General features: G+C 31.8%; 1 protein-coding gene across 1 annotated transcript; it reads left to right on the top strand.

Moving 5' to 3' along the window:
* Nucleotides 1-2,616: 2,616 nt before the first annotated feature.
* LOC116006770 (CBL-interacting serine/threonine-protein kinase 14-like) lies at nt 2,617-4,433 on the top strand. The gene has a single exon (XM_031247260.1). The coding sequence runs from the start codon at nt 2,867-2,869 to the stop codon at nt 4,160-4,162; it is 1,296 nt and encodes a 431-aa protein (XP_031103120.1). The 5' UTR covers nt 2,617-2,866; the 3' UTR covers nt 4,163-4,433.
* The last annotated feature ends 7,764 nt before the right edge of the window (nt 4,434-12,197 follow it).

Here is a 12,197-nt window from a genome sequence, read left to right on the forward strand (position 1 = left end):
TAGGTCAATCACAAATATAGACAATATTATACTCAAATGATAAAAAAAAAAAATTTAAACACAAAAATCAACTTAATTGAGTGCATTGATGAAAAAAAAAATCTTAAAGCAAATTTTTTTTTAATACAATTGACCCTATTACATTATAACATCGCATCCACTGAGGTTTGATCTCATGACCTCCCATATGAGAAAGTCACTACATGTTATATGAGCACAAGGCGTTTGACATCCAAAGTTAACATAAATTCAACTCCTAAAATCAAACATAACATTTGCGTATAATCATTATATTTCTGTCTTCAAAACACAAACAAAAATTATTAAAGCATCCCTGTGCATATAAAAATGTAAAGAAATATTATTTAAAAAAAAAAAAAACTACAGTCATACACATACTAAATTAAAGATGGAGAATACAAATTTGTCACAATTTTTAAGTGGGGATAGTTCTAATATGAACCTAATTGCCAATAATTATTATGGGTATAGTATATTTAACATGAATATGCTGAATTATATTTTATGAATAGAATCAGAAAATATAATACGTAATAATAACATGGATATGCATAATTATTTATTTTAATGGAAATATTTTCATAATATATAATATGTATCATAATTAATAAATGGATATATATAATATATGGTAACGACTATAGGAAAAGTTTTTTTTTTTTTTTTTAAACTAAAACAAATAATAATAACTGGGGGCTGGGGCTACATGCGGGCACGCTGCAGGCTCTCAGTCTAGCTCTCAGCCTGGGACTCTATCCCCTAATTGTATTGGTTCACTTTTTTCATTTACATATTAATATAACTCAATTATTTGATTTTCAAATAAAATAATAATAACAGAATCTATAATAACTCTAAATAAAAAAAATCGTTTATAAAATACAACATGATGAGAATTATAAATTATATTGAATGAACTTAATTACAATAGTACAGGCATGAGGGTACATATACAAGTGGAATCAGAAAACTAGAATAAAGAGACTATAATAGATAGTCATATTTTGACTCAAATACATAGAGTCATATCTAATAAACAAAACCCAAATTTCATTCCCAACCTCTAAGAGCAACCCCATCAATGTATCATAGATAGATATTGGAACAGTAAGTGATGATTTGGAAGAGTGAGAAATAGGAGAGAGAGGGAATTGGGTCCTCCTGCAAATATGAAGATATTTGGATTCCCAATAAAGAAGAAAAAATTAAACTTGGCTGCTGGCTGTGCGCGTTTGGCGCACAGCCGTCGCTGGGCGCGTCAGGCGGGCCTGAGGCCCGCTGACAGCAGCATAAATTTTTTTTTTTTAATTTTCAGTTTTGTTTTGTTTTTTTTTTATTCATCCCTACTCATTTTGTCTTTCCTAATCACACTTACAAAAACTCCTCAATAACCGTGAAATATCTCCATTGATAAGGATGCTCTAATGTATATAGATAAGTATTAAAAAAATAATATTCCACTGTCCTCAAATGGTTGTTTATATTCCATTTATTGTAAGACTTAAAATATTATTTATTCATAAAATAAATATTACAAACAATTTACTTTTTTATATTATGTTTTGAAAAATCATTTTTGTAATCCTTTAATTATTTTCTACTAATCATTTTAATCTTTGACTTTTTGTCAGTATATCATACCTATAACTTTTCCAAAAGAAGTTACAATTTTAGTCCTTAGAGCAACGAAACTATTAAATTATATTAGAGTACATAGGTATTTTAGTAATTTATTATATTTATTCTTTATAACATTTTATTCAACTAGTATTTCATCAGCAAATTCGAGAATTAATAACTCTCTAAATTTTTCGTCTTCAATTTAGATATATTTTTCATAGAAGAACTTATTAAAATAAAAATATTTATTTTATATATAAAATATCAAGATTGAAGAGGTTAGGAGTAAATGACATTGTTGCTCTAGTGACATGAAGTGATTTTTTCATATAGGAGGTTATGGGTGCTAGCCTCGAATTATGTTGCACCAATTATTAAAATTATTACTATTTTGAATAGTCAAGGAATATATAGCAATTACAAAAAAGTTAATGATTAAAACAGCTAGAAATAAATTATTAAGAAACTAAAACACATTTCTTCCCCTTTTTTAGTAAAAGTTTAAAACTATTCTGATGTCATAATCATATTCCACTCATCTGGTTACCAATTTGAGACCATTTTTGAATATTTCATTATTATGCGTAAATATATTTATGCCTTTTATTAAATTAAAGCTCTATAACTCTCGTCTCGTGTGAAAATTCTATTGGGTAAAAATATAATGAATAAAAACAATAACCCATTTTTTAGATGAATTAGGACTTGACATGTTAGCAGAGTGTTGAAATATAGTAGAAACTATAAAGAGAGTTCTATACTGAGATAGTTTTTTTTTTTTTTACGAGTAATTTTTTTGGGTTAATTTTAATAAGAAAGTTGAACTGTTGAAGACGTGAACATGCTTTTGGACCGTACTAAGAAAGAAGTGAAATAAGAATGTTTTCAAATGAAACTTAATGATTAATTTTAAATAATAGTCTCCGGGTCCCCTGGCTTTAAATAGCAATAACATTTTCCATTTCACCACGCATTTCGGAATCAATAAACAACCAACCGTACATTTTCGGGAATCTTCCTCTCAATATTCTCCATTGCCATCTCTCACCTTCCTTCCTTCATAAACCTGCAAACTTCTTCCCGGAATCTGTGTTTAGCTTCTTCTGAGTTCTAATATAATACATTGGGTTGTGGATCCTGTAAACCACGAGCTTCTTTGTTGATTGTAGATTTGTAGCGGTTGAGTTTGGGTGACTGGGGAGTGCTGGTGGATTGGGTGTAAAAAATGAATGAAGAGAGCTGTTCGCTGGCCGGAGTGGCGGCGGCCGGAGATGAGGATTTGAACCGGAGAATTCTTGGGAAATATGAGCTGGGGAAGCTGCTTGGGTGTGGGGCTTTCGCGAAGGTGTATCACGCGCGGGTCATCAGGACGGGGCAGAGCGTGGCGATAAAAGCGGTGAGCAAACACAGGATTCTAAAGGGCGGGCTAACGGGCCACGTGAAACGGGAGGTTTCTATCATGCGCCGGCTGCGCCACCATCATATCGTGCGCCTCCTGGAAGTTCTCGCTACCAAGACGAAGATCTATTTCGTGATGGAGTTCGCCAAAGGCGGGGAGCTCTTCACCAAGGTGGCTAAAGGGCGGTTCAGTGAGGATCTCAGCCGCAAGTACTTTCAGCAGCTCATCTCCGCCGTCGGTTACTGTCACTCCCGCGGCGTCTACCACCGCGATCTCAAACCGGAGAACCTGTTGCTCGACGAGAATTGGGACCTCAAAATCACCGATTTCGGATTAAGCGCCGTCACGGATCCGGCCCGACCCGACGGCCGCCTCCACACCTTGTGCGGCACTCCGGCGTACGTCGCTCCTGAGATCCTGGCGAAGAAAGGCTACTACGGCGCTAAGGTCGACATCTGGTCCTGCGGCATCATCCTTTTCGTCCTCAACGCCGGATACTTGCCGTTCAACGATACCAATCTAATGAACATGTATCGCAAAATTTACAAAGGCGAGTACCGGTGCCCTAAATGGACCTCGCCAGAGCTCAAACACCTCCTCGATCGCCTCCTCGACACCAATCCTGACACTCGCATCACGGTGGACGAAATCAAAGCCGATCCATGGTTCCGGAAAGGATTCAACGACGTTAAACCCCAAATCGAATCCGAATTCGAATTCAAAACCGACAACGAGAGCGAAACAGAGAACAAATACCTAAACGCATTCGATCTCATCTCCTTCTCCCCCGGCGTCAACTTGTCCGGTCTGTTCGCTACTCACAGCGCCATCGCCGACACCGAGCGGGTTCTATCGGCCGAACCGCCGGAGAAAATCGTCGACAGAGTAGAGAGGATTGCTAAAGCGGAGGGAATGAAAGTGATTAGAAAGAATGCTGGAATTAGGGTGGAGGGGCAAAATGGTCATCCCGCATTACTAGTAGAGATTAACCGGCTAACGGAGGAGCTGGTAATAGTAGAGCTTAAAAATTACCGCGGGGACGAAGCCGGCCGGGAAAAATGGAGAGTTAAGTTTAGGCAACAGCTTAAACTACTAAGCTATCAACCAGACGACGCCCATTAGTATAAAAATTATTACTCCATATTATTACCTTTTACAGTTTTACCTTTTGGAAAATCGGAGTCTATGTGGACAAATAGTTTAGACTTTTTTGAACATACAAAATAACCAAAAGGATAAAGCTAAGCACAAAAAGCTTCTTGCTTTTACCTATGTTTTTGAGAATTAATCACAATGATTAGTGAAGGGATGAAAATAAACCTGCAGAAGGAAGAGCTTAAACAGCAGTCATGGAGAGTTGTCTAATTTAATTTTCTTAATACTTTTTTTTCGAGTTTATTTAGTGTTTAATAAAATATTTTTTATAAATTGTTCATATTCACTAATAAAATTAAACAATGTTTTATGACACTGTAAATATGGAGCCTACAAGTGGAAAAGTCATATGTAAATATACGGCGGTCCATTATTTAAACTTTTAAATGGAGTTATGTTACGTTACTTTTATTTTTCCTTTATTTCTTTTAACTAAGATAGAAGTCTAGAAGATCTAGAAATTTTTTATAACTGAGATAATTGAGTTCGAGTTTATATGAACTTCAAGTTATTATATTCTATGCCAAAAATAAAATTTAATATTTTTTCAAATATAATACAAAATTTTAACAAAGAAAAATGCAATTCAAAATTTAATGATATTTTTCGTACATATTTAAATACAAAATTATTAATCAAAATTTCGATGTCAATTCCATCTAATTTTATTTTTAATTACAATTAAGACCAATAGATTTTAAAAAATAATAATAACTATCAAGTATAAAAATAATAGATTATATATAAAATAATTATTTTAAAAAATTAAAAATTGAGCCCCGTAAAATTGGACTCCCTGTGTCGTCACCCTAGCCGCACATGGACAGGGCCAACCCGGGTTTAAAAGTGGTCCTCAACACCTTATAGACTTACGGTCTTAATTCACAAAAAGAAATATATTTCATAATTTGGAGGCACATAAATTGTAGTTAATATATAATTTTCTGTGCTTTCAAATTATAATAAAATAATAATAATAATAATAATAATAATAATAATTATTATTATTATTATTATTATTATTATTATTATTATTGAAATGCTAATAAGTAATATGGAGATTACTTATTTTAAAATATTTTTTGTGCCACTGTCTCGTTCAGGTGTAATAACATGTTTATCATATAAGAGAAGTAAATTGTACTACTAAAATTTTGTTGGACAGGTTCAACTTAGAGTGTGTTAAAGAATCAATTTCGTGACTTTGGTATTAATAATAATAATAATTAATTATTACCCCTTTTAATTACATATATCGTTTTCCTTACATAATTTTAGGGGAATTTGTTGAACCATATAGCAGCATGCTGCATGTGTACTACTGTGGAAGTACAATAATAGGATGCAGTCATATATGCAGGTAAAATTAGTGTTTAAATTACACATAAAATACCCAAAGTTTTAATTTGGTAATGATGATTAAAGTTTTGTCGTAATCTGAGTTGGAATCAATAATACAGTGAATAAAAAAACTAGTGGACGATGACGAAGCACTGTGCAGACAACATTGACAACATTATATTAAGGTTATAAAAAAATGTACAACCGATTGGTAAGTGAAGGTCATTATCACATTAGCTAATCAACTTATATCAATTTCTTTTCAAAAAAAAAAATAAAACTTAAATCAATTTCTTTACGCACATGATTGTGCGTATCATCACGAATCCCTCGTGGTCCACTACTACAGTACAGCTTAACTGTACTGAACAATACAGTGTGAGTTGTCAATAATCATACGTCTTTATTTGTTCCTATACCCACCCAATTATGAATTTATATTTTAATTAACACATACTACCTCCGTCCCAAAATGATTGTTTGGTTCGTTTAACGAGGCTTGACTGGAGTAATTTTTAATCTAATTTTTCATATTATTAAGTTTAGCATCAATATATAAAATTTATATATTTAGAAACTACATTAAAAGTACTATTAAACACAAAAAATTAAATTTAAAAATAATAAAAATTTACTAAAGAAAATAAGCAAAGAATGAAGAGTTGATAGGACATGTAAAATGGGACAGAGAGAATAATTAAGAGCGAATTGTTAATACAATTACATAGTTAGAGGTTTGACTCGTAAAAAGGATGTGAATTATATTGAGTAAAAGTCAAATTATGCAAGTGTTATATAAGTCCAAATTAATTTTACAGTGGTAAAAATAGTGAATGTTGTAAAAAAAAAAAAAAAAAAAAAGTGTCACACACTGTATTGTAATAAACATACAAGGTTGGAAAAGTAGTTATAAACAAATACTGCATTGTAATAGAATTAACTTTTTAATTATAAGGTTATCCCTATTGCGAATTTGTGAATTATATATGGGATTAAACTCATTAGGCAGGCAATTAGTGGGGTTTATTAATTTGAGCCGACAAGTACATGATGCTTCTCACATTTTTGTAAAGAGATTATCAAGATTGCACATGTTTAATGGTGTCTGTTGTGTAGTGGTCAAGTGGATTGTCGCACGGCTTTTCTCGTCAGATCGAAAGACGGATGCTCCTGCGGGCATTTTGCTCGCTAATGGATAAGTATTAAAAATTTAGCATGACAATATGAATTTGAATTGGATTTTGTCGACGATAATACCTCTTACTCATTAAAATAATATAGTAAACTCCTTTGATGACTTGTTTTTGTTAGAAGAATACAAATCAAATACATGTATTATGTAAAATACAGTAATTAATTAACCTAACCTCAATTGCGGATACACAAAATCAAGCATATCTCCAGTCAAAGTTGATATTTTTATTGCATTATTGCCTCAAGAATTCCTATGTGTTAAAGATTGTTGTCTATAACTGATCTCCTATAGTAACTAAAAATAGTGTTGTGTGAGATTGTAACAAGAGATCAGAAGTGGGATGGTACGGTCATGCTTAAATAGCTTCATGCCATTATTATAAGCTAAGTAATTGATCGAAACTGTTACTTCCATTTCAAACCACAACACAATGGTCTTAAATGGCCTATTAAACTTGCATTACTTAATAGTGCTGTTATAATGGAAAACATTGCAGTTTTAACTTTAAAAAAAAATTTTATGAGACATGTGATTTTTTTTTCTTTTAGGATTTTAACGTAAAATTCCGCCTTTATTCATTTTATTTATATTATATTACGTAAAGAATAACTCTAGTGGATAGTTTGAGCCTAGGGACTAGGGCCTTAACCACCAACAGAATTAATTTAGGTTGAATAGGCAAATAATGCAAAATGGAAATAGAAAACACAAAAAAAAAAAAAAAAAAAAAAAAAAAATTCTATTGGTTGCCTTGTGGAGTTTGATTACAAACAAGATAAGAGGAGTACAGCTTTGTGTCCGCTCAATTTGCAAGCAAGATAAGAACTTGTAAAGTACAAACATGCATGATGGGCATAACTGCTCTAGGTCATATAAGCGTGGTAGCTCCACAGGACCACAACTACTTCAAAGTTAAATATGTAAGGGCAATTCAATCAAATTAGTTAAACCGTTTGTTTGGTAGTTACAAGGTTTCAAGTTGAATTTTCAATAAAAGTAGTTTATTGGTCTTTTTTGTTCGAGTCAGTCAACTATGAGCAACTTAGACTGGTTTATTTCATTATGGCTCTTTGTTCGCTAGGGGTTTACCAGTGCACACTGTTAGATAGTGATTGTTGGTTTTCCTTTTCATTAAAAAAAAAAAAAAAAAGAAGAAGAAGAAGCTAAATATGTTAATTGTCAACATCTTCTAGGTCGAGCAATGCGATTTGCATCTCACGTGTGGTTTGGATGCTATTATACAACAAGAATGAAGTTTACCTAGTGCACATTTTGGAGTAGTGTTTCCGGATTTCTCTTTGTCATCTAAAAAAAATAGTTAAATATGTTAACCGGACTTCATGAGCTTACTTGCTTTTGATCTATAAAATCATTATTCTATGGACCATGCATGGAACCATAAATAAAAATAAAAATAACATTTTTAATATAATTAAAATACATTATTTGAAAGTACTTTATTTTGTATACTATCAAATAATGTACATTTAATACACAAATAATATACCTTTATTATATTAAAAAAAACGTATCTTATATTTATAATTTCATAGTGCACATAGTTGTGTGAACCATAATCCACATAAAAATTTGCCTTGAGCTAGGTTATTGGTTTAAAGCAAGCCATATATAAGCCACCAACTCAATACTCTAAACTTAAGTAAACCCTTCCTTTGGGCCATTAGTCCTAATTGTGCCTAAACTACCTAAAAAGAGTTGTAGTCTATTACCAACTTCTACCTTGATTCATCAAGTTAAATTATTTACCATCAAAAGTAATTTTATTGTACATGAGATTTAGTGTTGGATATATGTAGATTTATATTGTACAAAAATTTGTGAGCACCTAAGCTAGCCCAAAAGGAATGGTACCAATGGAAACTCAAATATGGGCCTATAGTGAATAACAGGCCTTAATATTCATTAAAACAGCAACTTGTACTCGGAATTTGAAACAAAAATCGATCAAGGCTTAGTTTAAAAAAAAAAAAAAAAAACACACACACACACACAAATCTACAACTTAAAGATATTATTCAGATTTGAATTACGGAGTATAACTTAAGGAGATATGCACAGCTTTTGAGGAGGCAAATAATATTGTAGATCATGGTCCACATTGCAACGTGAATCATGAATAAATGTTAATTTTAAATATACTGAAGTCCGAAGGTATGTTATTTTTATAAAATGAACATTTGTTGTTGATAGGGTTATAGTGTAACCCACTTGTCCTATGGAGCTCACTAGTGTATTTTTCAACCTCACTTGTGCACTTTCCGACCTTAGTAGTGCATTTCCCGATCTTAGTAGTACATTTTTCGACCTCATTGTTGTCATACGGAGCTCACTAGTGTATTTAATTTTTCGACCTCACTAGTGTACTTCCCGAGCACACTAGTGCATTTTCTAACCTTGACAGTACATGCCGACCCCCCGGTCTCATTATTAGTAGACCTCTAAGTCTCAATATCATATTTTCATTAGACCTCCCCGTCTCATTATTATTAGACCTCCCGGTCTCATTTGTAAATTTCATGATCTCTAAGCACCCCTTCATGTGTCAAATCTCACAGACACTTGGCAAGCATAACTACCTCATCACCACTGAATCCACCTCAGACACGTGGAGAGCGTGCTGAGCATCCGACATGTGTCTTATCTTCCCCTATATATTTAGGACATTTATTGTGCCTTTGTGGAGGGACTTTTTGGCTCCCAACATACACTACTCCACTCGAAGCCTTCTGACCTCACATGATCGCACTACACCAAATTAAATACATCATTTAGCAACGATTTCAAGCCGCCGCAATTGTGTTTCCTGATGGTTATTCAACTGTGACTAGATAGTGTGTCGGAAAGGTTTTAGCAACAGTTTTTTACAACTGCGGGGATTAGTTAATCAACGTTTCCTCGCGGTTTTGACTCATTTTAGCGGTGATTTTGAACCGCCGCAAAAATTAATTATTTTTGTTTAGAATTTAGCGACATTTACCTAACCGCCAGTAAATATTTTATTTAATTTTTACCATAAATATTTTATCAAAGAATAAAAAAGATTACTTCTTTTGTAAAATTGCCATTGAATGTAATGGATGATTGGATGCCAAAATAATTTGGGCTTTAGCTATATTATACTATTATATGGGTTGTGAACATAAGCTTCATTGGGCTACACACAAGTTTATATGGACTACTACGGCTAAAAAAGTTCCATTAATTAGTTAAATCGCAATTTATAATCGAGTTAATTAAAAATTAAAAATTATTAAATATTAAACCTGATGTTTACTTTCAAACTATTTGTAGCAAACATGTCAATATTTAGAATTGTGGTATTTGATTAGTGGATCTTATCATATTATTGTCCTAACGTATGGCGCAACGAGATAAAAAAGATAAATTTTATAAAATATTATATAATTATTTTGTCTTGTCATGTAAAGTGATAACCGAAACAATAATGTTTTGGATATTCCTTATTTGAAGAGAGTTTCTTCATTATCTTTCGAGTTTAAGTTTTCCCCTCTATCGAGTTTAAGTTTTCCCCTCTAACTTTTTTTTTTTTTAAATAAAACAAGAAGCGGTTTAAATTATAAGAAATTTAAAATTTGAATATTTTTTTTTTGTTCATAACATTGACCTTCTTTGTTGTACATATTCATTAATACTTTTGTAGGAAGTAACAAGTTCATCAAATTATTATTTAGGGTGGAAATGTTTATATTCAAAACTCAGCTTCTTTTTGAAATGAGAGGTGACAACTTAACTACTAAAATTAGATAATTTAGATTTGATAGGAGAAAGCATACCAAAATTAGATAATTAAGAAGAGGCTATTAAAATCAGATGTATTGTCTCATACTTTCATATGTTATCTATAAATATTATAACTACTTTATAGTTGATGGAAATCATGGAATATCTAACATTTAAATGAGATAATTAATGTGAAACAGTTACTATTACCGAGAACTATACACTAAACCAAAATTGAATAAAACATATAAAACAAACATGTAATACTATAATTTTTTTTTTTTTTTGAAAAAAAATTCAATGCTGATGGAAGGGTTCGAACAATAGACCATATGACCATTTCATTTCAATGAAGCCTTACCATCTAATCTACATAATACTATAATTTTTATTTATCAAATACAACATAAAGAAAATGGTTAAATAAATCATTGAACTATATGCAAATTAAAACAACAACTAAACCTTTAAACTAAAAAAAGTTCCTTAAAAAAAAAGTTTCAATTGAATCCTTAAACAGTTAAACTCATAAAAATATTGCAATTAAGTCATATTTACTTGGTTTTACTTGTAAACCCCTAGCTACCGCCGACTTAGGTATCAACTCATACTATTTTATATTTTTATAATTTGTTTGAAACTTACAAGTTAAATAAAAATAAAAATAATAAAAAAAGGCCAAAGTCGATGGTCACCTGTAGTTCTTAGTCTCGATGAAAATCCGTTGGCCTACATTGGTCAAATAGGTGTTCGCTATGACCTAATTACAATGTTTTTATCAGTTTAACGAACACCTCTTTGACCATTTTCCCTGCAACATATTAGAAATTTAAGTATTAACATTTGAGGTCTTTATGCTATATAATTCAAACTCCCTTCAGAAGAGATTTATATATATATATATATATTCACGGAAAGCCACCTCTAATTTTCAACGTGGCAGAAAGGCTTCTTTCGAGCATTCTCATCCCCATTTTTCTAACTAAAATGGATATACTTTGCGACTTAATTTCTCATTCACTCATTATCCGTTTTGAGCGTACGATATATCGTTTTCTTCGTCTCACTTAGGTGAACCCAAATTTGCTTTGACCCAACCCAAATTGTGAATGAACCCCTAATATTTGTACCACAAAATTACTACCCACAATGCTAGTTTTTATTAAAATTTCCAACACACATTTACATTGAAAATAACTAGTAATTAATAATTGAATAAAATGGGCATGTAATGTCTTGAAGTGTTTGACACTTCTCTTTTGTCGCGGGCTAATCATATGAATTTAGATTTGGTTGGAATAATTGGAATGTTGTGCTTTTCATGAACTCTTACAAGACATGTATATCCCAATGCAACTATAAATGCAAGCCATGTGAACGACCTTGGATTTGCACTTCATGAATCAGAATCAAATCAACTTATTATTGTTGCATCCTAGGTTTTGTATGGTACTTCTTTTTTATTGACTGGCTAACTATATTAATTAGGTTGACATTGATAAATATAACACTTTGTATGTGTAATTATATTGTGTAAATGCTTGGAGTATATTTTGCACTTCAGTATATTTGTGTGTGAATAATTAGTGTGCATATTTAACATATGACCACTAGTACAAAATTAACTATAAAAATGAGACAATATGCGCCTGTTGTTATTAAAAATAATGTTTAAAGTCAAACATCGATATTTATGTATTTTTT

Source organism: Ipomoea triloba, chromosome 15, assembly GCF_003576645.1.
Source record: "Ipomoea triloba cultivar NCNSP0323 chromosome 15, ASM357664v1".
Classification (NCBI taxonomy): domain Eukaryota; kingdom Viridiplantae; phylum Streptophyta; class Magnoliopsida; order Solanales; family Convolvulaceae; genus Ipomoea; species Ipomoea triloba.